We start from the raw sequence: 27,759 nt of genomic DNA, 5'->3' as shown, positions 1-27,759 counted from the left end.
ATTACAGATGAAATGAACGGGAAAACCAAACATAGTGGCAATGTGATAGAGTAATGGAGGGAGAAAACAGCAAATAACAGGGTTTCCAGGGAGACAGCGGTCAGTTGGCAGCAGCACGAGTAGGTGGCAGAGTGGCACAATGACAAATTATGGTGGTGGCAGCAACATTGTAGGCCACAGAGTGGCACAATAAATTAGAAGTTTGAAATTAATTCGAAGTTTGAAATGAATTTTTTATTTGATGCCACATGCAATTTAGATTAGAGACACCACATGTATCATCCATTAAAATTTCTTAGAAAATATTATGTCTTTGCCAAAAAAGAACTTCAAAGGGGGCAGTGGCAGCAGCATGAGGTCATAGAGTGGCACAATGAATATTCTTTAGGTGGCAGCAACATGGTAGGCCCCAGTTTGGCACACTGTTAGAGCGTGCAGGCAGCAGTGGCAACAGCAGCAGCATGAAGTCAGAGAGTGGCACAATGAAAAATTCTTTAGGTGGCAGCAACATGGTAGGCCCCAGTGTGGCACAATGTTAGAGTGTGGAGGCGGAAGTGGCAACAGCAGCAGCAGCAGCAGCCGTATGAAGTCAGAGAGTGGCACATTGAAAAATTTGGGAGGTGGCAGCAACATGGTAGGCCACAGTGTGGCACAATGTTAGAGTATGGAGGCAGCAGTGACAGCAGCAGCAGCATAAGGTCAGAGAGTGGCACAATGAAAAATTCGGGAGGTGGCAGCAACATGGTAGGCCGCAGAGAGGCACAATGATAGAGTGTGGTGGTGCCAGCAGCAGCAGGAGGTCAGAAAGTGGTACAATGACAGAGTGTGGATGACAATTCCAGTCCCTGGTAAAGATGGTGGGAGGCAGATGGAGAAACTGTCAGCAGATGTGTGGCATCAGGAGGGTGGCAGCATCAAAATAGTGGCTGGGGCAGGTAGTTAGAATTCAGACTCATTTCTCAACGTTTGGGGGAGGCGTCATGGCTGATCAAATCTGATGCATAAGTCATTGGTGAGTTGAAATCCGGGCCGATCCACGCCTGATTCATCTTGACAAAGGTCAGTCTCTCCACATTACGGGTGGAAAAGCGGGTTCTCTTTGGGGTAACGATGGCCCCCGCCGCACTAAACACCCGCTCTGATGCAACACTACTGGCCGGGCAGGACAGCTTCTCTAATGCAAACTCCGCAAGTTGTGGCCACACATCAAGTTTGGCTGCGCAGTAGTCCAGTGGATCCTCAAACTGGGGTGGTAGAGTGCTGTCCAAGTAGGCCACCACCTGGTGGCGCAGGGTCTGCTCCATGTCCTGCTGCTGGTGGCGGCTGGCCTCCTCACTAGACGAGTGAAGGAAGTTGCTCAATAAGGACTCCAGACTTAAGTTTCTGCTGATGGAGCTGCTACTGCTCCTACCCCCCAAACTCCCCATAGCTGCCGTGGCTGTAGTACGTGGGCGATAACTACCAGGAATCCCCTGGTCAGACCTGACAGAGGATGGACAATAGCACACATAGGCAGCGGCCAACTGTCTGCAAAGTATATCTCTATAGTTTGCCAGTTGGTCCCCCCTCTCGGCAGCTGGAAAAACAGCACCTATTTTTGACTGGTAGCGAGGATCCAAGAGAGAGATAGCCAAAAGTCATCCCTATGCCGGATGTTGACTATTTGGCTGTCAATAGTTAGGCAAAACAGCATGCTGCGGGCCATCTGCGCAAGTGACTCTGAGGGACTCCTGGCCTCCATCTCCACTGTATACTGCCACGGTGCTTCTGGGTCATGTGCCTCGTCTTCTTCCTCCTCTCCTGTCACCTGGGTAGAAAAACCAATAATTTCACCAGATTCTGCTTGTGCTCCAATGTCCTCCTCCTTTTCCAGTTCAGCCCCCACCGGACTCATGTGGCCATGAGATGTAGTTGCCACTTCTCCAGTGCCATGACCAGACAGATTTTGCAGCATATGTTAAAGGACATGAAGCAGTGGAATGATGTTATTCATCCCGCAGTCCGGGCATGGCCTCTTCAAAGGGCCTGAGCAGACCGCAGGTGTCATGCATGAGCTGCCAGTGGCTGACATCAAAGTTACACAGGGGAGTACTCCTGTCCGCTTGCATCATCAAAAAGTCAAAAATCATTTTCTGTTCATACAGACGGTCTAACATATGGAGGCTGGAATTCCAATGGGTGGAAACCTCGCATATCAGCCTATGCTGGGGGAGGCCTTTCTGCAGCTGCAACTCGATTTGGTTCCGATTTGCAGTTGTCACGGAGAAAGCCACACATTGATTTCTTCTTGCAAGACGCAGAGCAGTTCCTCCCCTGTGTGACTTCATTCGCCCAGGCAAACCAGGTGTAGAACTGCGTGACACTGCTGTGCCCTGCACATGTGGTATGATGGAGCAGCACTTAGACTTGTGGAGGCAGAGGTGGTGGTAAAGAAGGAGGGCGCATTGGCACAGGAGCAGCAGTTTGACAACGTGGAGGAGAAAGCGGCATCTCCTGGTTCAGTTGTTGGTGTGGCTGTGTGGGAAGCACATTCACCCAGTGGGCTGTAAAGGCCATGTACTGGCCCTGACCATAGTTACAGCTCCACACATCCACACTGCCATGCACCTTGGGAGAAACCAATAAGCTCAAGGACTGGCCCACCTTCTGTTCTACATATTTGTGAAAGGCTGGTACTGCCTTTTTGGAAAATAAATTTCGACTTGGAACTCTCCATCTCGGTTCAGAAAAGCCATTAGTTCTCTGAAGGGTGCAGAATCCACGACTTGGAAAGGGAAGGACTGCAGTACCAACAACTTGGACAGGAGCACGGTCAGCTTCTGCACCACAGATTGGCTGGATGCATACATTTGTCTCTTTGTAATTGCCTTGCTCAATGACTGCTGGCTCCATGCGTAGCGAAAAGCAGGAGCATCTAGACCGGGAGATGATGTCAAAGACAAACAGCTCCCTTCAGCAGAGGTGCTGGAGACTTTGACTGACTGAAATAGCATGTGTGCCTCTAGGTGCTGAGTGACTACTACTGCTGCTGCCTTGCTGAGCTCTTGTGCCACTGCTTACTTGGACCTGCGAATCAGAATTTGTACCCCGCAGCCGTTTGGTTCCCGTCCTCGCACTGCAGCCACCCTGCTGACTTATACAGACTTTATACAGATACCCCACAATGGACACCCCGTAATTGGAGCGAAAATCACTCTATAAACTACATGGATTTGGCACGTATTTTTTGCTCTAAACTTTAGCAACAAAAAAGTATGGAAATTTGGGTTTTACAGATACCCCACAATGAACACCCTGTAATAGGAGCGAAAATCACTCTATAAACTACGTGTATTTGACACATATTTCTTACTCTCAACTTTAGCAACAAAAAAAGTATGGGAATTTGCGTTATACAGATTCCCACAACGGACAGCCTGTAATTGGAACGAAAATCACTCTATAAACTACGTGTATTTGACACTTATTTCTTGCTTTCAACTTTAGCAAAAAAATCTGTTGTAATTTGTGTTATACAGATGCCCTAAAACGCACACCCTGGGAGAGGGGCAGAAATCACTACAACAGCTATGTGGATATGAAACAAATTTCTTCCTAGTCGCTCAGTAGCAAAAAAGAACTGCTATTTGTGGTATACAGATCCCCCTAAACGCACACCCTGGGATTGGAGCATAAATCGCTACAGCACAGTACAGTAAAAGCAGCTAGACGCTACAGACAGCACATGCATTGTGAAATGCCGGGATTGGAAATGGATGACAGTTTTCATGGGGCTGTAACACATAAGCCTGCCGGTCGCTGATTGACTTACAGGTCTGCAGATGAAATCAAGGGGTTCCTTTCTCCTTCCCAGAGTTCTCTGCCCCATGTAACACGTTGTGCTCGCGCCCATTTAGCCAAAAAAGAGGGGAAAAAAAACTTGCTATACTATAATGGTTTCCAATTCTTTTTCTGCTCCAGACCTGAGAATAGGCAGGGAGGTGGGGTAGGGGGTTAGGCATAGTCCTCTCACTAAAGTGCACTTTCCAGGTCATTCCTCCTGTACCCTCTCCCACTTTTCCTTCTTTTGAGGTAAGAACCCTCAAACGTTTCTTCCCATTCTCTCTTCATGTGGCTATAGTATATCGTCCTCCTGGCTCACCCTACCGGTTCCTTGATCACTTTGCTTCTTGGCTTTCACACTTTCACACTATCCTGTGATATTCCAACTATCATCATGGGAGACTTTAACTTTCCTATTAACACACCTATCTCCCCTTCTGCCTCTCACCTCTTTAGGACGCTTAAAAATCTCTGATTCTCCTACTCACCAGGAGGGAAACATCCTTGACCTCGTATTTGCCCGACTCTCTTCAGTCTCCGACTTTTTTATCACACATACCGGAACCCACGTGCCAGTAGTACTCACCATCTGGCAAAAACTGTACAAACCTATTTTCTTTGGTAGTGCTCCAGGAGCGTTGAACATCTATGGAGAAAATCACGCACATCTGAAGACCTTTTACACTTCAAATGTTTGCAAACCTTATTCCCTTATAAAGAATAGCGGGACCATTATACAAGCTGGTGTTACTCACTTAATTCTTATCTGTTAGCTCTTACAAGCAGGGCCCTCATTTTTTTGTTCCATATGAACATTTGTGCTCTATCTTGTTTTATTTTATTTGTATACCTTCCCTATGATATGTAAAGCTCTACGGAATAAGATAGCTCTATATAAATAAAGATTATTATTATTATTTTGCAGAAACATTTGTTAACTCTTATAAATGACCATTGCAGTCTGGGGACATTAAAGAACATCAAATTTCCAGAATCCAGAGAGCTTCACCAGAGGTCTCAGTGGGTAGAGAGGTCTGTAACTAGGAGTTGTCTGTAAGTCGGGTGTTGTTAAAGGGGTTGGCCAGTTTACCTCATGTTTTTTGCAGTGTGTGTGTATGTGTGGGGGGCAGAATATTAGGTAATTTACCAATATACATCTATTTATAGTACTGCTCTGTTTTCCTCATAAGTAAAGTGAAGCCTCATGTCTTTTACCTCATCAGTCAGACATTCCTGTCATGTGATCTCCATCTGTCCATGAAAAATTGCCAATGATCAATTGATCACTGATCACTGATCATTGTCTGCTATGTAAAACCCATTGCAAATGCATTGAACACACCAAAAAAATGATGTGAAAAACACAAAAACTCTAATGACTCCTATCAAAATCTTACCAAAAGTACAGGCAGAAACATTTTGCACTCTGATGTGAACTGCAACTCAAGTGTGAAAGAGGCCTTAAAGGGGTATTCCCATTTCAGGAAATAAATGTTATTGTTTCTGTGATGAAAAGTTATACAATATTCCAATATACTTTCTGTATCAATTCCTCACAGTTTTCTAGATCTCTGCTTGCTGTCATTCTTTAGGAAGCTTCATTGTTTATTTCCTGTGGACAGAAATCTGACTCACACCTCTACTCTCTACTCTAGTAGACTATCACTGCCCCTCTTTCCGTTTGTGAAGCCAGACAGAAGTGGATTCATAACCATCAAAACTTTTGTGTTGCAGAATAGTATACATTTGTCCAAGGACAGTGTGTATTTTCCATGTGCTGACTGCCCTTGTAAGAGTTATCTGCCCTTTTCATGTCTTGTTTGAGTCAGTTCCCTAAATAGATACTATGAGAACAAGTTCTTGGACCGTATCCCGCAAAAAATGTTTGTGCATTACCTAAATATAAGGACGTGGGAAAACCAGCATGCCCTGATGGGGATCAACCTTATCCCCATTGTCAAAACTAGACTAAGGATAATCTGAACATAGAAAATAAAGTTCTAACTGGCAGAGGTCCACAACATGATAGCTTTAATAAAAATGTAACAGTGACAACAAGCTCCACTGGGAAAAACAGATAGCAGTTTATTCCCATGATATCCATCATAGGAGTTTTGCTTCCCTACATTTAGATCTGTTAAGGGAAAATCTAGGCACAACACTCCACAGTCCTTCCACGCAAGCAAAGAGGGATAAAACAGAAGTGCAAGTGCTAAAACAGAGGCCTCAAAAGGAAAATGCATCTTTACAAGGCAAGCTATGCTGATATCCCAAACCCTAAAATTGCAGGGCAGAAAGGTAATGACACTGCAAAGGCAAAAAAGCCAACTGCAACCTCCAAAAAGTGCCCTCCACTACGATGCTTGGCAATGACACTCAATGTAAACATGGAGCAGAAGTACCTGGAGAGGTTTGCCAATGTTCATGGACTGTCCTTGAAGGAAACAATCAAAGCGGAAACTGGAATGATCTACAGGTAGAGAAACTTTTTAATTTGTATTTGATCTAGACACAGGAATAGAAGGTGTGAGTTAACAGACATGTCTTTTTTTAATCATTAGTGTATTAGTGCTTGTGATCTCAGGAAGCATCTTAAACGTTTAAGGTATTTTCAAGTAGGTGTCAGAATTCTTAGGAAAATAATCCTGCAAATAGAGGAACTTATTGGAGCACATATCCAAAAAGTGTGCGAATGCCAGAACAATTGCTTGTGAGAATGAGCACAGTTTACTATAGGTGCGCCAAGTTCACTAGACTGTTGCAGGTGCATGTAACAATGTAGTAAATAATTGTATAGAAATAATTAACTAAATATGAGGCTACAAGACTAGTTTTACATCTTCTCTAAATACAGCACATGGCTTCACTTAATGAAATACTGTTTAATGGATCATTGCCCACTGCCATTATTTTAATAATAAAAACTTAAGAGCATCCGTGAAAAAATGGAAACCAAACTGATGCAAATCAACTGGTAGAAAATGTCAGTTTTTCACAGACAATTATTGGCTCATCCATGTGCAGGTTCATCCATCCATGTGGAGCTTACTAAACAGATCCTGTCAAAGATAGACAACGTAGGGGCACATTTACTAAGGGTCCGCACACCGCATTTCCGTCGGGTTTCCCAACTATTTCCGATTAGTGGCGCATTTAACAGGGTTTTTGGCGCACGCGATCAGATTTTGGCGCTGAGTTTCATGTGACACATATCGGGGGGAGGGGAGGATGTGCTCGTCAGACAACCTGACTGATTCGGACGAAGTGCGGGAATTAAAATTCAAATTGTGTCGCAAGAAGAAGAAGAAGGTGAACTTTGTTGGACCTCAGCGGGGAAGCGTCACATGCAGATATCGGGCGCACGATCTTAGTGAATCGCGCCGGACTTCATCCTCGTCGGACAACGCACCTCGGGGAACGCGACAGGACGAGGTAAGTAAATGTGCCCCATAGTGTGCCTTGTGCATAACTAGTCGGCTTGGGCATGAGATAACCTTGGAGCATGCTTGTGATGCAAAATACTGTTGGGTGGACATGCAACACACATAAATATGGTACAAGCTATTTTTTTTCCCTAAAAGCATCAGTGTCAGTTTTTATACTTGTAATGCACAATGTCTCTGTATGATCTGATGAAGTTATTTATATTTGACGTTTCAGTCAGTATTACCACGTGCCTTTTCTTACTAAAGCACATATAATGCTGTAAAGTCCCAGACTAGCCAGCGCCTATTCCTGTCTAACAATGAGTGAAACTAGAAGTGAAGCCACTGAATGATAATAGAAGACTATACATATCACTGCTGTATATTAGCTTTGTATTTCTATTTAGGGTCATTATTTAACCCAGAAGAAATTATTGTTATTACTGGCTGTTTATTTGCTACTTTGGATCCATTCTGCCTTTCTGATTAGTTATTTTTTATAGTGCTTTCAAGTTAACGTGGCACATTGGTAGTTGCATTCCAAGTAATTTCCAAACTCCAAAGTACTTTATACATATAGCCAGATTAGGCCCAGTTCACACCACCATCACCAATTTCTGTTACTTTTAATGGCTAGCTACCATGCTTCTTTTGTAGATGTGTAATAGAAGGTAAATGGGAGTCAATGGGAATGGATGGCAAACAGAAGGGCTTCCATTTAGCATCAGTCCATGGCCTTGGGGTTCATTTACCAAGTCTGTCTGAGAGAAAAACTGTTCTGGTTGCTCATGGCAACCAATCAAAAATCTGCTTTCATTTTATAAACCTTTTTATAAACTTGTTAAATTAAACCTGAGCTCTGATTGGTTGCCATGAGCAACAAGAGGAATTTTGCTCACAAACACTTTCGAAAAGTCTCCCCCAAAGTGTCTGTTATTCTAGTCCATAATGGAATAGGCTAGCAGACACCATGAGCTTTGGTGTGAACTGAGCCTTATCTTTTAACCAAGGTATAATTTCAGATTGCCAGAATATAATCATAACTATTACTTGAATGCAATGATCAAACAAGGTTATTTACTCACTTTTTAATGCTGCTTTTACATATGTGTAATTTGTGAAATAATGGGCATACTCCAAGCCTTAAAGGAAATCTACCATCAAAATCAAGCATGACAATCCAGGAGTACATACTCGTAGATATAGACACCCTCATTTACATAGGGTCCTGCGGCCGCGATTCCGTCAGGTTTTCCCGAATATTGCCGATTTGCGCTGTTTTGCTCCAAATTGCCCCAGGCTTTTGGCGCACGCGATCAGATCGTGGCGCATCAGCATTACTGTCTCCCTTTCCCCTCCAACTGTGTGTTGAAACTTATACTGCATTGAGATTACTTCAGGCATAGGAAGGGGGAAGTGCTGCAGGAGCAAAGAGCAAGGGGCAGGCAATCTAACAGCCTTTGGAGCCACAGTATGGAGGGGCTTTTGTAACACCTCCAGGAGCCAATCATACTGCTTAGCATAAGTTTTAAAGATGATATTAGAAGGAAAGAAACCATGGATAAGAAATATCAGAAGATTACAGTCACAGTGCCTGGATATATGAGTTGTGTCCCTGGTTTAATTTGTTTGATTTTGAGATTTCCTTTAAATGGTCAATAACTTTAAAGCAAACTAAATCACTAGTGCAAGTGGACAAAAGGAACATTGTAATATATCTGATCAGAGCAAAATGCTTCTTTCTCCACTTACTTCATCGCACATCATCCTTCCTCCATACCTTCCTAATCAGCTCATACAGTTAAATCTCTGCTGAAGCTCACCTCAGTGCAACTGTACAGAGAAGCCTATTCATAGGGGAGGGGGTGAAAAGAATCCCAGCAACTAAGTTTCCACCTACCAATAAAGAGAGTACACAGACTGCATGAGATCAGAGGTAAAAATGAATATTACAAGCCTCCTAATGGGCAGAAAATGTGTTACTCCTCACTCCTTTACTCAGACAGGACCTTACTAATTTCAGCAAAGATTGCAAGATGAGGTATTTTTTAGAATAATCTCTTTGTATAGTGTCAAACCCATAAGCAGCTGTGATGACAGAAAAATCCACAGTAATCCAGCATCAAAGAGGGTTGTCTTGTAAATAATAATAATAATAAAAAAAATGTGTAAAGAAACTATAAAGAGGGAAAAAACAGAAGCATTAGAGATCCGCAGGGATGGGGATTTCTTCCCTTGTGGCATTTTTCGCACCCTGATGAATGAAGACTGTAGTGTAGATTTCTGATCTCCTCTATACAACGACGCTGCATTGTGTTTACCTGCATCACTATGGATTCCTTTTACTGATGTAACTAAATTCTGGCTATTGCCATTGTTAGAATGACACAAGTTTCCTTGTATACTTAAATAAATCATTACAACAATCATGTAATCCGTACCCATTGTCGAGCAGCAGTGCATCCTGGGTCTTCTGGCAGCAGGCAGATTAACCACTAAGCCTGGTGTGTGTATTGTTATAGCTTTATTATACTGTGACATCTCTCCTGAATACAATGCATATAGCTGCTAGTGATATACATCACATTTACACCTGTCTGTCAACTTTTTATATCGACCCATAAACATAGCATCTAGAGACAGAGCATCCAGTACAAACAAATAAAACGGGCAAAACCAAAGAAAATGTCATCACATCCGAGTCGATTTTTTTTCAACCAAACTGAACAAACCAGGGAGTAAATATGAAATTTAATTGGTACAGCAAGTCGCAATAAGAAAGCAGGGACAATAAGATTCATATCACATTTTTGGGATACATCTTGAGGATACATTAGGCGGAGTCCTACTGTGTCCTTACAATGGAGGACAAAGACATCCCAATGTATGCTCTTACAGTGAGATATGTCATCCTGCTCTTCCCCCTCCACTCTGAAAGAGATACGGGGATTGAACAGGATGCTTCCTCAGTAATGTCACTCTTCTTAAATGGACATCCCTGGGGACCTCACCCCATGCTGAGTGACATATATTGTCAGAGGAGGCCGAGGGAGAGATGCTATACATTACATCCATCCCTCATTAAGGCCTCAGCTGAGCATTTATGTTGCTTAGCAGGATAGAACTGAATATAAAGACGTTTCTTGCCACACCCTTCCATCCTGTGTTTTCCAAAGTATAAAACATATCCTAATCAGAAAAGGCACAAAGAATGTCTGCCAGTATATGTCTATGCTCAGTGTATACACAAAGAGGTTTACTGTGCATATACAAAAGACGTCGTACTCATTGTTAGTTCCATAAGAACCGTATTGCAGTGCTGCTTTTATATAGACCTCACCTCAATGGTAATTTCACATTGCCCTTGGGAACAACAGACCGTCTTTAACACCAGGGGTGTAACTGCAGTGGTAGCAGCCATGGCAGCTGCTATGGGGCCCACAGAGTCATGGGCCCCAGCATCCGGCCTGGCACACTTCTTCCATGGGACACACCTGAGTCAGCTGAGTCAGCAGCTCAGATAAGAAATGTTGGGGGAGGGAGAGGGGATAGCAGAACGGCAGGTTATCTTTACTTCCTGCTGTCTTTATGTACTCTGTATGTGTGTTAATATGTGCTGTATGACTGTATATGGTACTGTATGTGTGTATACGTGATGTGTATATGCTCTCTATGTGTGTATATGTGATGTATATCTGCTATGTGTGTATATTTGATGTGTCAACGTTGTGGGTGTGTATAACAAGTATACATACTATATGTTTGTATGCTGTAGGTATAAGTGTATATGTATGTGCACAAATGTGCGTGCAGGAGTGTATAAATGTTTTTATGTGTGTAACATTGTACAATGTGTATGAGTGAAGAACTGTATATATATATATATATGTAAATGGTATGTGTATATATGAGTGTATAAGCTCAATCAAGTTTACATTCACTTCATATAGATTGCTATTGGTTTCACAACTACAAGACAACTATGACACATAAAGGGGTCACACAAGGCAAAGCAGACTGGGTTATATTTCTGACAACCTGCTTGAGTGAACCCATACAACACTCCTTTTCAATCCTCTTTATCCCAAAACCAATGAGGCTGCTTTGTAGTTACTTTGTACACTCACCGGCCACTTTATTAGGTACACCATGCTAGTAACGGGTTGGACCCCCTTTTGCCTTCAGAACTGCCTCAATTCTTCGTGGCATAGATTCAACAAGGTGCTGGAAGCATTCCTCAGAGATTTTGGTCCATATTGACATGATGGCATCACACAGTTGTCGCAGATTTGTCGGCTGCACATCCATGATGCGAATCTCCCGTTCCACCACATCCCAAAGATGCTCTATTGGATTGAGATTTGGTGACTGTGGAGGCCATTTGAGTACAGTGAACTCATTGTCATGTTCAAGAAACCAGTCTGAGATGATTCCAGCTTTATGACATGGCGCATTATCCTGCTGAAAGTAGCCATCAGATGTTGGGTACATTGTGGTCATAAAGGGATGGACATGGTCAGCAACAATACTCAGGTAGGCTGTGGCGTTGCAACGATGCTCAATTGGTACCAAGGGGCCCAAAGAGTGCCAAGAAAATATTCCCCACACCATGACACCACCACCACCAGCCTGAACCGTTGATACAAGGCAGGATGGATCCATGCTTTCATGTTGTTGACGCCAAATTCTGACCCTACCATCCGAATGTCGCAGCAGAAATCAAGACTCATCAGACCAGGCAACGTTTTTCCAATCTTCTACTGTCCAATTTCTATGAGTTTGTGCAAATTGTAGCCTCAGTTTCCTGTTCTTAGCTGAAAGGAGTGGTACCCGGTGTGGTCTTCTGCTGCTGTAGCCCATCTGCCTCAAAGTTTGACGTACTGTGCATTCAGAGATGCTCTTCTGCCTACCTTGGTTGTAACGGGTGGCGATTTAAGTCACTGTTGCCTTTCTATCAGCTCGAACCAGTCTGCCCATTCTCCTCTGAACTCCAGAACTGCCACTCACTGGATGTTTGTAAACCCTAGAGATGGTTGTGCGTGAAAATCCCAGTAGATCAGCAGTTTCTGAAATACTCAGACCAGCCCTTCTGGCACCAACAACCATGCCACTTTCAAAGGCACTCAAATCACCTTTCTTCCTCATACTGATGCTTGGTTTAACCCCATAGCGCAATAAGACGTACCCTTACGTCTTACTGCGCATGGGGGAGTATGAAGAGGGCTCACGGGCTGAGCCCTCTTCATACTCACCGGGCATTTGCTTCATAATGAAGCAAATGCCCGTCGCTAACACCCGCGATCGGTGCTTGCACCGATCGCGGGTGTTAACCCTTTGATCGCCGCCGGCAAAGATGCCGGCGGCATTAAAGAGCCGGCGGCGCGTGGGCGCCGCCATCTTGGCTCCGATCGTCACTCCCCGTGACGTCACCGGGGAGTGGCGATCCGTTGCCATGACAGCCTGGGATCACACAAAGATCCCAGGCTGTCATGATCGAGGCTATCTATTACAATGTGCGATCTGCACATTGTAATAGATGGTATGCAAAATCCCCATATACTGCCATACTGTAGTATGGCAGTATATGGTAGGATCAATCAGACAACCTAGGGTTAAAGTACCCTAGGGAGTGTGAAAAATAGTAAAAAAAAAAAAAAAAAAAAGTAAAAAAAAAAAAATATATATTAAAAAAACATAAAAATTCAAATCACCCCCCTTTCCCTAGAACTGATATAAATATAAATAAACCGTAAAAATCATAAACACATTAGGTATCGCCGCGTCCGAAAATGCCAGATCTATCAAAATATAATAACCGTTTTTCACTGCGTTTAACCCCGTAGCGGAAAATAGCTCCCAAAGTCGCAAATGGCATTTTTTTGCCATTTTGAAAAATAGAAAAAATTCTATAAAAAGTGATCAAAAGGTCGCACAGTCCTAAAAATAAAAGCATTGAAAACGTCATCAGAAGTCGCAAAAAATGACACCACTCACAGCTCCATACACCAAAGTATGAAAAAGTTATTAGCGCAAGAACACGGCAAAATGAAGAATTTTTTTTCTGTACAGGAGGTTTTAATTTTTGTAAATGTATGAAAACATTATAAAACCTATACAAATTTGGTATCCCTGTGATCGTATTGACCCAATGAATGAAATAGACCTGTCATTTGGGACGCACAGTGTAAGCTGTAAAAACCAAGCCCACAAGAAATGGCGCAAATGTGTTTTTTCATCATTTTCACTGCATTTAGAATTTTTTTCCCGCTTCCCAGTACACGCCATGGAATATTTAATACCATCACTACGAAGTGCAATTTGTTACGCAGAAAATAAGCCATCACATAGCTCTGTACACGGAAAAATAAAAAAGTTATAGATTTTTGAAGGTGGGGAGTGAAAAATAAAAACGCAAAAACAAAAAAGGGCCTGGTCCTTAAGGGGTTAAACTGCAGGAGATTGTCTTGACCATGTCTACATGCCTAAATGCACTGAGTTGCCGCCATGTGATTGGCTGATTAGAAATTAAGTGTTAACGAGCAGTTGGACAGGTGTACCTAATAAAGTGGCCGGTGAGTGTAGTCCTACAATTCTAATTCAAAGTAAGCCAAATAAAAGGTCATATAAATGTAAACTAGACACCAAAGATGAACCAAATTTATCATAGAGCAACATAATCTATGATAAATCTGGTTTTAAGATGGGCCTGTCTAATATTGTCTACATCTTACAGAGGATTAATTAATCTTTTATTCTTTCCTACAAACCAAAATTGCCAGAATCACCACAAATAAGTCCCCTGGCATTCATGTATTTTCTGTATTTCTTGAAAGGGAATCCATCATTTGGTTTGACCATTCACAGCTACAGAAAGTGCTCGGCAGCAACCCTAGAGATCTATGTGTTGTTAGTAGCAGCAACACTCTGGAAAGTGAATTTTCATTCCAGGATTGTAACTGAACTTGGACCACATTGGTGGACTGCTGTGTGAAATCTCACCACAGAATAGCCTTCAGAGAAGGGGGGCTGTGCTGTGTTCAGTAAAGATATTTCACAAACCTGCAAATAACAACACACACAGGCATTTCAACATGCGACCAATTCCCTTTAAAGGGGTTTTCTCATGAAGCAAGTTGGGCCCTATTCTATGGCCCTAACTTGCTGATCGGTGAGGGTCTCAGTGATTGGACCCCACAGATCACTAGAACGAGGGGTCCGATGTACCCCAGTCGGACCCCTCGTTGCTGTACGAGATGAGCGGAGCAACAAGACGCACATGTCTGGGCTGCCCTGCTCATTTCTATGGAGCTGGCAAAGATTGCTGAGTACGGCCATCTGCTCCGCTCAAGCGGGGTAGCGACAAGGGGTCCAACTGTGATACATCCCACTGATGCACCTGTGCATAGGGCCCAACTTGTTTCTTGGGAAACCCCATTTAAATATGTCAGGGCTAACATGAGTTAACTTGTGTATATGATGATAAATACATTGGCTGCTGTCACTGCCAGGTTTGGCTCTTCTCCTGTCAAGCAGCTCCAGAATCCATAAAGACTTCATATCCATTAGGGAATTTAGTCTCTGCAAGAACTGTTCCCAAGAGAAGTCTTCACACAAATTGCATTTCAGGAATATGCCAAATAAGGGAGTGGATGAACTTAATTAAACCTTCTGAGATTGTTCTAATGGTGCTCAACACTTGATAAGATACATAATGCAATCCATACCATACATCCACCTCTGACACTACATCATCAATCTAGAATAATGCACATTCCTTGTACTAATGGATAATTATATATCTGTGATCAATGAATTTCAATTACAAATGGATGGCAAATAAATGATTCAGCCATTTACAGAAGGCGGCCAAACATTTTATAAGTAAGACAACACATTTTCATTATAAACTTTCTGTCCTAAGAAGGATTAAGTCCCTGGATAGAAAAATCTAAAGTTACTAATTTAAGCCATAATTTTCTCTGTGTACAGTATGCAGGCTTCTGTCTCCATGTATCCTACACATGTAATGCAGCCTCAATCAATCTGTAGATGGGCAGTAAGCCATCAGCATGAGGATCATCACAGGTGGAATCCAAGGTAGCTCTGTTGAACGCTTTGCATTGTTCTTAATTATTTCACTGGTTCCATCTCATATTATTTTTTCTATATATTTTTTATTAAATAGACAAATAAGTACAAACGTGAAATAAGTACAAAATATTTTGAAACGTCTTATAAATCAAATTAAAATGACTTTTCCATCAGCAATGAGTACAGATGCTTATGCAGGGCAAGAAAGCAACATCAATTAAAGAATAAAGAATATGCAATGCAAGAAAAATTTGATTATTCTTATGTGGGCGTGGAGGAGCGAGTGGTGTGTTCCTGCCCGGTCCTCGCTAAAGCATGCAAACATTCACAGGTTGGACCTGGCATAGTTTTGCTCGGCAGCAAAGGAGCCCGACAGATCTCTTGATCCAGCAAGGCGGGTGGGGTCATTAACACATGCTGTGTGCACAGACCAACGGCTATGATAAATGTCCCCCATGGTGTCCATTTTTTACAAAGAAGGTTCCTGTGTTTGGGATCCCTAGAAAGTGTCAATATATGGAGCATGAGTAACCACTGGTAAGGAGGAAAGGTTCATGGATATCCAATCTAAGCTGATACATTGCTCAGCAGATATAAGTCATCTTTGTTGAATTGGAAATGACGAAAAAGCCAATGCTCCATCTTATATTATTACTGATATGATGGGGCCAATCTGCTTAATGCTACCTACATGGAGTTGAGAATAGTACAGTTTGTCTTTCCTTGAAAAGTTCTATGACAAAGATTAGCTCAAGTCCATATTACGTGCAGGACACAGACTTACAAAAGCTGTAACAAAATTGTATGAAGTGTCAGGGAATAGATAATAGTGTGGGACAGCCGACCGACTGCAACATGGTAATATTTCCTGTATATTCTAATGTTGCGTTTACAACATCATACCCCCCTATTATGTGCCCTCTCATACCCCCCATATTGGCATTCTAGAGGTTTCAATTATAAGAAATCGATGGATTCTGGAGATGTTTCTGAGATGCATGCGGCAAGATTGAAGTGATCCCACAGACCAAGTTGGAGAAGTCAGAATAGACTATGTTAGTGGATGGTGGAAAAAGAAGTTCAGTCTTACGAAATATTACGTTTCAAGAAGAGAGATAGCATGATGGCAGAGATGGCAGAGAGACATTCACTAGTGTTCTGAAGTTAGGCAGGGGTGATGTTATGTACAGATGTATACGGCTGCACGTAAATAGGTACAATAGTAATTCATTTTAAGACTTTAAAACTGTAGTGAAAATAAGAGAGAGAACTAATCCAGGCAGTACTGGATGTTCATATGTCACTTTTCTTATCCTCAAATAGCCAGCAGGGGGCGCTGGATATTTATATATTGTCTGAATAGTTGTTTAAAAAATTAATGTCTGAACTGCTGCAGGATATATATTTTTTGTTAGCTATAGTAGAAGAATTATGCTGCTTTCTTTTAAATGTTTTGCGTCATTAAAAGCAACTGTCAAAATATTAGTCATATATAGCAGGATTTACACTTATCCTCAAAAGGTAAATGCTTCTAACGATGTAAAGAATTGAAGAACTGTATTTGATTTTATTAATAAAGGTAATGAAAAAGGCATGTGTCATAATCATCCCAAAATTGCATCAATCAAACTTTTTCCCTATAATGATTTGCAATATGTGCAATTAGTTAGCCCATCATTTATACTGAATGGTAAATGCAGTAAAACAAACCCAAAGAATAACTAGAGAATACAAGAGAAGCTAGTGAACACAGCAAAATAGCAGTATTCTCTAATTTCTGGTTTCTGATCTCTTGCCTGTGTCTTGAATTCTCTATTTGGATTGTGATTTGGTTATTGTTATTCCCCGCTGTTGCTGACTCGGATTGTATACCTTGCATTATTGTGTTTGTTTGTCTGTATTGTTATGTGTTTCATCTTACTCAGGGAGGGAACATCGCCCAGTTATCGGCCACCGTTTAGGGGGGGTCCAATAAGTAGGTAGGGACAGATTGGGAGTCTCAGTGCCAGGGCTCACTGTCCTTGTTTTATGTCCTGCCATTACATTACTTTTGCTTTGCCTACTGATCATTCTATTTGCTATACGATTCTGTACTTTTGCTGCCATCTTGGTTTTGACCCGGTTTGTTTGACTCTGCTGGTCTGTCTTATCTGTGGTTTGCCCCTCAGTGTTGTTGTCTCTCCCTGTGTGACCTGTCTTAGACCTGTGTTAGTATTCTGTGCCCTAGTGTGAACACTGGTCTATCTCAGTATTCCTGTTACCTGTCTGCTCTACCATCCAGCAGCTGCCAGATGAAGTAAGTCTTCCTGTCATCTTGTAGGGTCGCTAAGGGACCTTCAGTTACGTTCCTGATAGTGGGTTCGCCTTTGTCAGGGCTGTTTATCTGCTTTAGGCAGGGCCTTAGCCCACAAGGATGTCGCAGGGTGAGTTCGCCACCATTTACCTAGTCTGACAGCTAGCGCCAAGCCTGGTTGTGGTTGCACGGTTGCTGGACAGGCACTGACAGAGGCTGTATATAGTTATTACAGCAGGCTGTATATAGTTATTATAGGGGGCTATATATAGTTATTATAGGGGGCTGAATATTATTATTATCATCGGGGGTTATATATAGTTATTATAGGGAGGCTGTGTATAGTTATTGTAGGGGGCTGTATATAGTCATTATAGGGAGGCCGTATATAGTTATTATAGGAGGCTGTATATAGCTATTATAGGGATGCTGTATAGTTATCATATGGGGCTGTATATAGTTATTATAAGGACCTGTATATAGTCATTACTGGGAGCTGTATATAGTGATTGCTGGGGGGCTGCATATAGTGAATACTAGGGGGCTGTATACAGTGGTTACTTGGGATTGTATATAGTAAATACTGTATATAGTGATTGCTGGGGGATCTGTATATAGTGATTGCTCGGGGGCTGTATATAGTGAATACTGGCCACTGTATATAGTGATTAGTGGGCACTATATATAGTGATTGCTAGGGAGACTGAATATATAGTTATTTCTGGGGAGCAGTACATAGCGATTGCTGTTCCCTGTCTGGACTTCATTCAATGGGGGCCCCCTTTAGGTTTTGCGCCCAGGGGCCCCCACCAACCTTAATCCGGCCCTGGAAACTATAATCTAGAATTATAAACCTCACGGACACTACCAGCTACAAAAGACATGTCTAGTGACTTAGCATGTCATATTTAAGACTCAAAACAGCTATATCCCTCGGATATATGAAAATGGGAGATATTTTATCTTTGCCAGACCTCCGTCCAATTAAAGCATTGCCGTTAGTCCAATCTACCCACAAAATATTGGGCATATCAATGAATATCCACAGCGGGTATTCCTATAGCAGATATTGACATGGAATTGAATGTAGGGTTTTGGATGGAAAATCTATGTTAAATTAAATCATGTGAACATGCCCTTGGAGTTCTATAAGAGCATGTATATGCTATAAAAATGCCATGATCTGTCTTTTGTTCTTAGTTCTACTTTATAGCAAGCTATACAACATTTACACATCAAAGTAACAGTAAAACTATCCCTCTAGTTTAGAGCCACCAAAAAGGTTGTTTTTTTTCTTACTTACTGCTCTGATACAATGAAAGCGGCACTATGATTGGATGCTATTGGCTGCCTTTAGTTATACAAATGTGTAATATAAAGCCTTTACCAATTCATATCCTGAGAGATCTGAATATATTATTATATAAACTCAATAGTAAACATAGAGAGTTTAATATCCAAGTGAGAAGCGGAAGGTGAATATAGAGGGTTATTTTTATTAATAGGGTGAGGGGTATATTTATGTAAAGGAGGCATCAGCTGTGGACATTTATGTAAAGGGGGACATCTGCTGTGGAGATTTTATTAATGCAGGCATCTGCTGTAGACTTTTATTTAAAGGGGGCATCTGCTGTGGACATATTAAAGGTGGCATCAGCTGTGGACATTTTATTAAAGGGGGGCATCTGCTATGGACTTTATTGTAAACTGGGCATTTTCTGTGGCCATTTTATTAAAGGAGAACATCATTAAATTAGTTTTATGAACAGTACAAGATTAAGGATATAGAGTATATAGAGGAGATAGATTAGTACTTAAGTCCTGACATCTGGGCACATGTTGGTTTGGACGCTTCGGGGGGCCTAGTCATGTGAACAGCCCAAGGCCACTGCTTGCTTGTAACATTTAGGTTTGTTTTCAGTTTCACTTTTCTTTGTGTCCTTAATAAGATTAGATAGTTAGATTTTATTCCAAATTAGTGAGTAAATGTCACAGCCAAATTTGTACCTGGCAAATTTCTTCTTGCTTTGTTATATATAGATAACACATTAAATGATACAGTAAATTTATCTCCAATAATTTTAACATTTATACTACTCCCAAAAAGTAAACCTAAAATGCACTCTAACCTTTGCAAGGAAAGTTAAAGTGTAACTCAAAAATTAAATATGTGATCCCCCTTCTTAAAACTAACAGAACAGAGCCCATATTGTGTTACTTGCCCCTTTCTTACCAAAATTATGGCATTTTCTGTTCTGAAAGTGTTAGACAAAACTCTTTTCACCAGTGGTGAAATGTTCGGAGACCAAACTGTTCTTGTAACTGTCCTGAAGCTGAGTCTGTTTCACTCTGCCCAAAAGTCCAGTTAACCTTGTGTTCTCTCATTCAGTAATTTAACAAATCCAGTGAGATTCCTACAAGTGTATAAATTATATACAGTATGTATATAGTCTAGCTAGCAGCTCTCACCACATGGCGGAGCAAGGAACATGTCATAAGTGGTAGAAATCATAAGTAAAACAGTTGCATATAGTGTGTGCTGTGTGAGCACTAAGGGTCAATAGCTTCTCTGTATGGTGCAGAAAGTGGAAAGTACAAGTTGAAGGAGGGATGAAGCATGAGGCGAAGAGAGAGACAGAGGAAGTTCTGTAGAATCATAGACTGGATGGGGGGACTTATATGGAACATAGGAAATCTTCTACATCACTATTCAGCATATAAGACATCAGAATACACACACTCAGCTCTGCTATTCACACAGAGAGCACTGTCACATGACCTCCCCTCCTTCCTTCTCTGTGAGCAGGGAACAGCAGCCCCCCCCCCCTTTCACTTCATATCTTGTTCACAGATATACAGTTCATAAGAGTTACCAGAAATGGCAAGAGACCCAGTTAGTATAGTGCCAGGCTAAACTGAGGAGGATATAAAAAAAACTGCTGGATATAGATAACAAAGATAATAGGTTTGTGAATAAAAATGTTACAGCAGCGCTTCTCTAAACTATAGAATGCACATGTCAAATATGCTGCCCTGTTTGGGCCTTCGGTCCATAAAAAGGATGCCCTGGAGCTGGAGAGGGTTCAACGAAGAGCCACAAAAATGACAAGTGGTATGGACGGTCTCAGTTATGAGGAAAGCTTAAAACAACTAGATTTCTTTAGTCTGGAAAGGAGATGACTTTGAGGGAACATGATTAATTTATATAAATATATAAATGGTCCATACAAAAAATATGGTGGTAAGTTGTTTCAGATTAAATCAAATCAAAAGACTAGGGGGCACTTTTTTTACTATGAGCACTGTCAATCTGGGGAATAGCCTGCCTCAGGCGCTGGTTACAGCAGGGACAGCAGAGAGCTTCAAGAAGGGTCTAGATGCCTTTTAGACCTAAATGACATTGATGGCTATGTTTTCAACCTTATAAACTATGATACTATGAATTGCTCAATGGCTCTATAACAAGGAGTTTAACAAGAAGGCCTAAAAGATGGAAGTGGCCACTGAAGAATGTCACAGAAGGTGATCAGCAGGTTGCAACAGGGATACAGAGAGACTGGAAAGAACAGTATGATGAATCCCACTGGATAACCTGACCACAATTCCAGGCATAGGTGTTCTTGTCTTTCCTGAATCCCAGTTAAAATATATGGGATCTGTTTAGTCACCATGTAGAAACTTGTAATTCTGTGCCACAGAACCTTAATGACCTGCGGGCTGTCCTACAAGAAGAGGTTGGCATGCCTCAGGAGACAATAAGTCAACTTGTGAATAGCATGAGACATCATTGACAATCTGTAATTGATGCTCAAGGCCACATGACGAGCTATTGACTCATTGATATTTTTGTGGGGCTGTACCCACCACTATTTTTGGCTTTTGATTCAGTTTATTGTTTGAGAAAATCATGATTGCTTCTACTTAAATGCCATGCTTTCATGATATAATATAACTCCAGCATGAACTCTTTTTGAAAATTTCATCCAAATGAAGAAAAATCCTAACACTTGTTTAGTGTTCCCTTATTTCCAAGTTGACATAAAGTGGTCATAGGCTGCTTGATCTTTTTATTTAGAAGTGAATATTTACGTTAATGATTATAACTACTGAGATCTATAGTGATTGGAAGTATCATTGACCTTATAGGTAAGTATCACTGAGAGCAATCAGAGATGTGTGATATAATGAGCCATGTGTGACATCACATGACCATGAAGTAAACATAGCTTCCTGTTAAATGACAGCAACCAGAGATCTAGAAAACAGTGAGGAATTGATACATAAAGTATGTTGTCTAACTTTTCATTGCACAAACAATATCAATTATTTGCTAGTGGACAACCCCTTCATGTCTCTCTGAATTCTCCTGGTGTGCATATGTATTTTGTGGGAAAACTCTTTCAAGATGCAACTTGATTAAGCATCAGGGAAGAAGGGCATCTATGCAATCATCTATGCCGAAGAAATAGTGTTCTAATTTTTTAAAACAAAATGTAAATGAGACAATTCCACCAGAAGAGCAGATACATATTAAAAATGTAATGCTAAAAAGATTTCAGATAAAAAGGGGAAGATTCTTTGGAAACAGAAATTATATAAACGTTTGGGTTTGATGTGGAAATTGGCATATTCAGAATTGCCAGTATGGAAATCAGCTGTGGATTTGTGCTTCTTTTATCTTGATATGGAAATCCAGATCTAGAAAATAAATGTGAGAGATGTAGAAAAGCGCTGCATGCTGAATATTGCCTTATGGCCATAACCTTTAATGTCACCAATTGTGACAGTCAAATATTATAATAAAATAAGAGGTTTTATTTGCAGTAGCCTTCGGAAGAATTGTTTCCATATGAATGATAGTAATATTTTAATAGGATTTTTTTTTCATCTGTAGTGCTTCTTAAGGAAACAGAATTAGAGACAAAGCAAGTTAAATCATAGAGATGAAAGGAATGGAATTGATTGATGTCATTTATGCTTTGCACCAATGACACACCCCTCATTGTCTTTTCACAGGCTGTTACAATGAGCAGAACATGTCTACCCCAACTCTCTCCCTCCTTCCTCTGCCTGTGTAATATAGCTGCAGCAGGAAGTGCAGGGGAGGGGAGACCTGCTCTGCTCATTGTAACAACCAATGAAAACACATCCCAGAGGGGCTCTGGAAACGTGCCCTCTGAGCCCTTCAGGGTCTTTAACGTAATTATAAAAGTTGAATTTGAATGTAAGTCACGGTGCCTGGATATATGAATATGTGCCCTGGTTTATCATGATGGATAAAGTTTCCAATATACTTTCTGCATTCATTCCTAACCGTTTTCTAGATCTCTGCTTGCTCTCCTTCATTGTTTATTTCCAGTAGGCAGAAATCTGACCATTTGCTGCGCATGCTCAGTTACATACAGTCGGGTCCTGCCAGGAGACGGAACCCAGCGCAGAGAGGAGCCGGCAGCCTCGGGGCACTTGCCGGCCTCGGAGCTACTGCAGAAAGATAAACTGGGGACACACTTACATGCCGCGGTCATGCTTGACCATGGTGTGTTAGGGGTTAGTGCCGGGTCTGGGCTGTGATGTCACAGCCAGACACCAGCACATTCGATGTCCCGAAAACCTTCTTCTGATGCAACGCCTTTCTACCCTCAAAGACCGCTGTAGAATCCCGATAGGGCGGTCATTAAGGGGTTAAGTATACTCAGGATAATAAAAATTACACATTCACTAATTCCATGTTATTAACGAAAATCTAGCATTTCACAGATATAATTACAACCTGTCTCTATCAGTCCTGGTTGTCAGGATTCAGAGTCAGTGGACCCTCTGGACCACCCTGGGAGATGGTACAAGTTGACACCTGGGACCAGAGTCTAAGTGGCACCTAGTTTTTACCAGAGCCCGCCACAAAGCAGGATGGTCTTGCTGCGGCGGGGGTACCACCAGGTTGTTCCACAGGTGCGACTAGCCCGTGGTGGCAGCCAAGGTAGCAATGCAGGAGACAGTCCAAACCCAGAGTGACAGCGTGCAAACAGCGCAGTAAGGAACAGAAGGACTCACGTCTGGAACCTGGAGCTGGCACACAGAACAGGAATGCAGGAACGGACTCACACACGGGACAGGAACGCAGATGCAGGATCACGGGAACTGGAGGAGGAACTGGAATGCAGAGTACACAGGAATACACAGGAACGCTGGAGACACAGGAACGCTGGAGACACAGGAGGGCTTTCTCTTCACAGGAATGGCTTGAAGATCCGTAGGGGAATGATGGGAGCCACCGGATTAAATGCAGAGCCGGAAGCGACCAGCGCCAATCACCTGTGCGCTGGCCCTTTAAGTCTCAGAGTATTGCTCCCTAGAGCGCGCACGTGGGACCTAGTCCGGATGGGAGCAGGAATGTGGAGAGAGTCCGGGGGAGCGGGGCCAGCGCTGCGGAGAGGGGCACGGGTGCACTTGTGATCTGCGACATGGATCGATGGGGTGCCCGTGACACTGGTGTACATAATTTCAGTTGCCACTGGTTTTCAACCCTGTATCTTCTGACTTTAGGGTCTTCAGCCATCTTGCCTGACGCTGTGGAGCTTTTCTCTCTCTGCTCCCTGTAGCGGCTCCTCCCCCTGGCTTCCAGGACAAGCTCTCACTGATACACACTCAATTCCTGCCAGCAAACAACAGAAGCAGGGAGAGGAGAGCTATAAGCTACAGGCAGATAATTTCTTGTCTATGTGGCAGAACAGAGATGTAGCAGACCTAAGAATCCATCTCATGGATTTCATCATTTCTCATCTGTCTCATCTCGCTTTCGATGTATCAGATACTAGTACAATGTTCAGAAGGTAAATGAAAGTGTATATAAACCTGCACCCTGATAGTCTAACCACATTGTCAGCTCACAGAACTCAAGGAATCACAATGGGGCACATTGTACGATTATCTGATGATAATGCACTCTGCCGAAATTCACTAAGAGTGTGTGCCAGATATCCTGCATGTATCACTTCCCCGCTCAGGTCTCAGAGGTCACCTTCTTCTTTGTGGTGCATGTAAGTGCATTGTCTTGCGCCACAATTTGAAAGTTAAATTTGGTGCTCCGTCCAAATCAGTCGGATCGTCCAACAGCATGCCCCCCAATTTGTGTCACATGAAAGCCAGGGCAGCTGAGCCATACTCCGATCACGTGCGACACAATGCCAGCGCCAGACTCAATGCCAGCCCCTGTTAAATACCTGTCACAGCCATGCAAAACCAAAAAAATGCAGACCCATAGTAAATAAGACCCATTATGCTTAGAGAGTCCCCACTCACACTCTGGAATCTTACACTGACCATCAATTAGTGATAGGCGCTCAAACAGCAATAAAACTGAGGAAAATTGTAAAGTAAGGGGTTGAAGATTATCTTTAATGTGTAAACATCACTAGGGGATTGAAATCTGAGAACTTTCTTTTGTAGGCAAACCCATCTAACTGCTTGTGGAGTAAAAACACATTAATCAATGACCTTTTTAAAAAGCCAAGGCAAATTGTCGAAGCCGGGTGCCCTCTATATGCTGCAGACAATGTCCATAGTCTATCGTTACCAGGGGCGGACTGCCCATATGACCCACCAGGAGAATCCTGGTGGGCCGATGAGTCTGGGGCCAGTCTGGGTCTGGTCGGGCCAATTGAAAAAAAAAACATCTACTCACCTTTCTGGCACTCCTCCAAAGGTCTGCTTCTACAGTCTGGCCGGCAGGGACAGCTCAGTGTGTTCCGGCGTCACACAGAATATGATGACGGCAAGCGGCTGATGTAATATTCTGTGAGCCACCACACTCACTGAGCTGTCACGGACTATGCAGCTGGACTGTAGCAGTGGAGCTTTGGGGGAGCACTGGAAAGGTGAGTAGATGTTTTATTAATTTAATGTGCAGGCTGTCTGTATAGAGGGGGAGGCGGTTGGCTATACACAGCAGGGGTGGGGTGCCACCAAGCTGTATACAGGTGGGGCCGGCGGGCTATAAACTAGGGGGGTGGCAGGCTGTATACGGGGGGGGGGTGATTATATACTAGGGGGTGGGGGCTTTCTGACTATATACTAGGGGGTGTCTGGCTATGTACAGGGGGGGCTGGCTGTATACTGGGGGGACTGGCTGGCAATATACAGGAGGGCTGGCTGTATACTAGTGGAGGGCTCTTTGCCTATATATAGGGGGGCTGGCTGTATACTGGAGGAACTGGCTAACAATATATAAAGGGGGCAGGCTGTATGGTGGGGGGGCTCTTTGGCTATATACAGTGGGGCTAGCTGTATACTGGGAAGACTGGCTGGCAATATACAAGGGGGGCTGGCTGTATACTGGGGAGGCTGTTTGGCTATATACAGGGGGGGCTAGATATATACTGGGCGGCTGGCTGGCAGTGTTATATGGCATAGTAGTTGTATTCCTGTACATAAGGGCAGTATTATAGTAACTATATTCCCGTACCTAGGGGGCAGTATTATAGTAGTTATAGCAAAAAAAGAAGGTACATGTAGAGGAGGGAAATCCAGCATCCAAAAATAGTAACAAAAAGAGCTGTTAAAGCATATCATTTATTAAAAATATACATGATGGAAAAATATGAACACAAAAAAAAACAAGAAAGACACAAGACAAAAAAGAGAATAGCAGCTGCAACGCGTTTCGGACTGTCACATGTCAGTCCTTAATCATACCATAATCGTGGTATGACTAAGGATGACTAACATGTGACAGTTTAGGAACTCCACCCACATCACATGGCCACGCCTACTTGTTTTGAAGCCACCCACAGAATGGGGCCACTTTTACATTTTTTTCCAGGGCCACTTTAAATTCCCAGTCCACCCCTGATCGTTACATTAATATTTTGCATCTTCTAAACGTTTCCCTTATGATGAATGAATAAACCTGCACCGGATAAAGACACCTATAAACTAAAATGACTTCTAAATGTGAAATATAAATTTTATTTTGTAGCTGTCATCCCATGCTTTACTATAGCCATTAGATACTCTAAGAGTCATTACATATGCTACAGAGCCTTTCCTAGTGAATTATTAAACAAACTGTTATGCTACAACCAAGTTATTATTTGTTCCCATTAGTATTTTTCACCCTGTAAATTAACTTTTGATCACTATAATAGATAATGTGATTCCCCAGCCAATATCATGTAATGAGAGTTCACTATAGAAAAAAGAATATGTTTCAGGATAGATATTTATTCAGTATGAAGGTAAATAACATGATACATTACCTAAACTTGTCAGTATTGATGTCATATCTACTTCAATCTTTCATGTGGCAGGAATGAAGGATAGAAAATATTGTTTTATCATAATTATTCATCCATTATTCACTGTAGAAGAAGTACGTGCAGTACCTGGATATTCGCTGTTTTTTAACAGTTTGTTCTCTTCTCTCTTATTTACTGATCAGTTGTACATAACATACACACTGCAGATGAAATAACAAATCACCCTGTCACATATTTTTATAAATGGTTTAGTATTTGGAAACTTTTGGTCTCTTAGTAATACAAAAAAAAACTATTTAAAACAACAGTTGTTCCTCACTTGTATCTCCTCAGTACATGCATGCTCAGCTTGGCAGGCTGCATAGTGTTTTCAATGTGGAAAGGGAGATGATGTTTCTGTAGATCACAATACTTCTAAGGACATTAGATAATTGGTCATAAATGCCTACCCACTCCACTTTTCTCTACACTAAATCTATCAAGAGAATCCAGATGTTCAAGTCAGATTTATGATTTCCAACGTTTCAGAGTCCCAAATTTAGGGGAAATTCTACTCTAGTCCTCTCCTACAGAATAGTGAATAACTGGTTGCACAAAAATTGCAGTGTTTGTACCACTTTTTCAAAAAAATAGCAAATAGACTACGGACCTCAACACTTCATATGTCACATTTAATAAGCAGTCTAAACCACTATAATAAATCTGACAAGATAAAAACCATCACTCAAATCCTTATATGATTTGATATTGTCATAAATAATTTTAACCTGCAAACCCCCATTTAAATTATGACAGCTGAAAACTACACTGGTGAAATTTGCGGAGGTTGCACATGTCTGAGAAGGTTGCATATTCTATGACTTTTGACTGAGAT

At 42.0% G+C, this 27,759-nt stretch overlaps 1 protein-coding gene across 2 annotated transcripts in view; it reads left to right on the top strand.

The window, feature by feature from the left end:
• KCNAB1 (potassium voltage-gated channel subfamily A regulatory beta subunit 1) overlaps positions 1 to 27,759 on the top strand; it is a 234,298-nt gene that overhangs the window by 16,252 nt on the left and 190,287 nt on the right. Inside the window, exon 1 of one of the 2 annotated variants that reach the window (XM_072142949.1) lies at positions 6,009 to 6,298. The exons of the other annotated variant lie outside the window; for it this stretch is intronic. Within the exon in view, the coding sequence (XP_071999050.1) occupies positions 6,060 to 6,298 (239 nt within the window). The 5' untranslated portion in view covers positions 6,009 to 6,059. Of the gene's footprint in view, positions 1 to 6,008; positions 6,299 to 27,759 lie in introns of those variants that run through there. 2 annotated transcript variants of the gene reach the window in all.

The sequence above is a fragment of the Engystomops pustulosus genome, chromosome 3 (genome assembly GCF_040894005.1).
Source record: "Engystomops pustulosus chromosome 3, aEngPut4.maternal, whole genome shotgun sequence".
NCBI lineage: Eukaryota > Metazoa > Chordata > Amphibia > Anura > Leptodactylidae > Engystomops > Engystomops pustulosus.
Note: the sequence above shows the minus strand (reverse complement) of the source record. Positions and strands in the feature narration are given on the sequence as shown.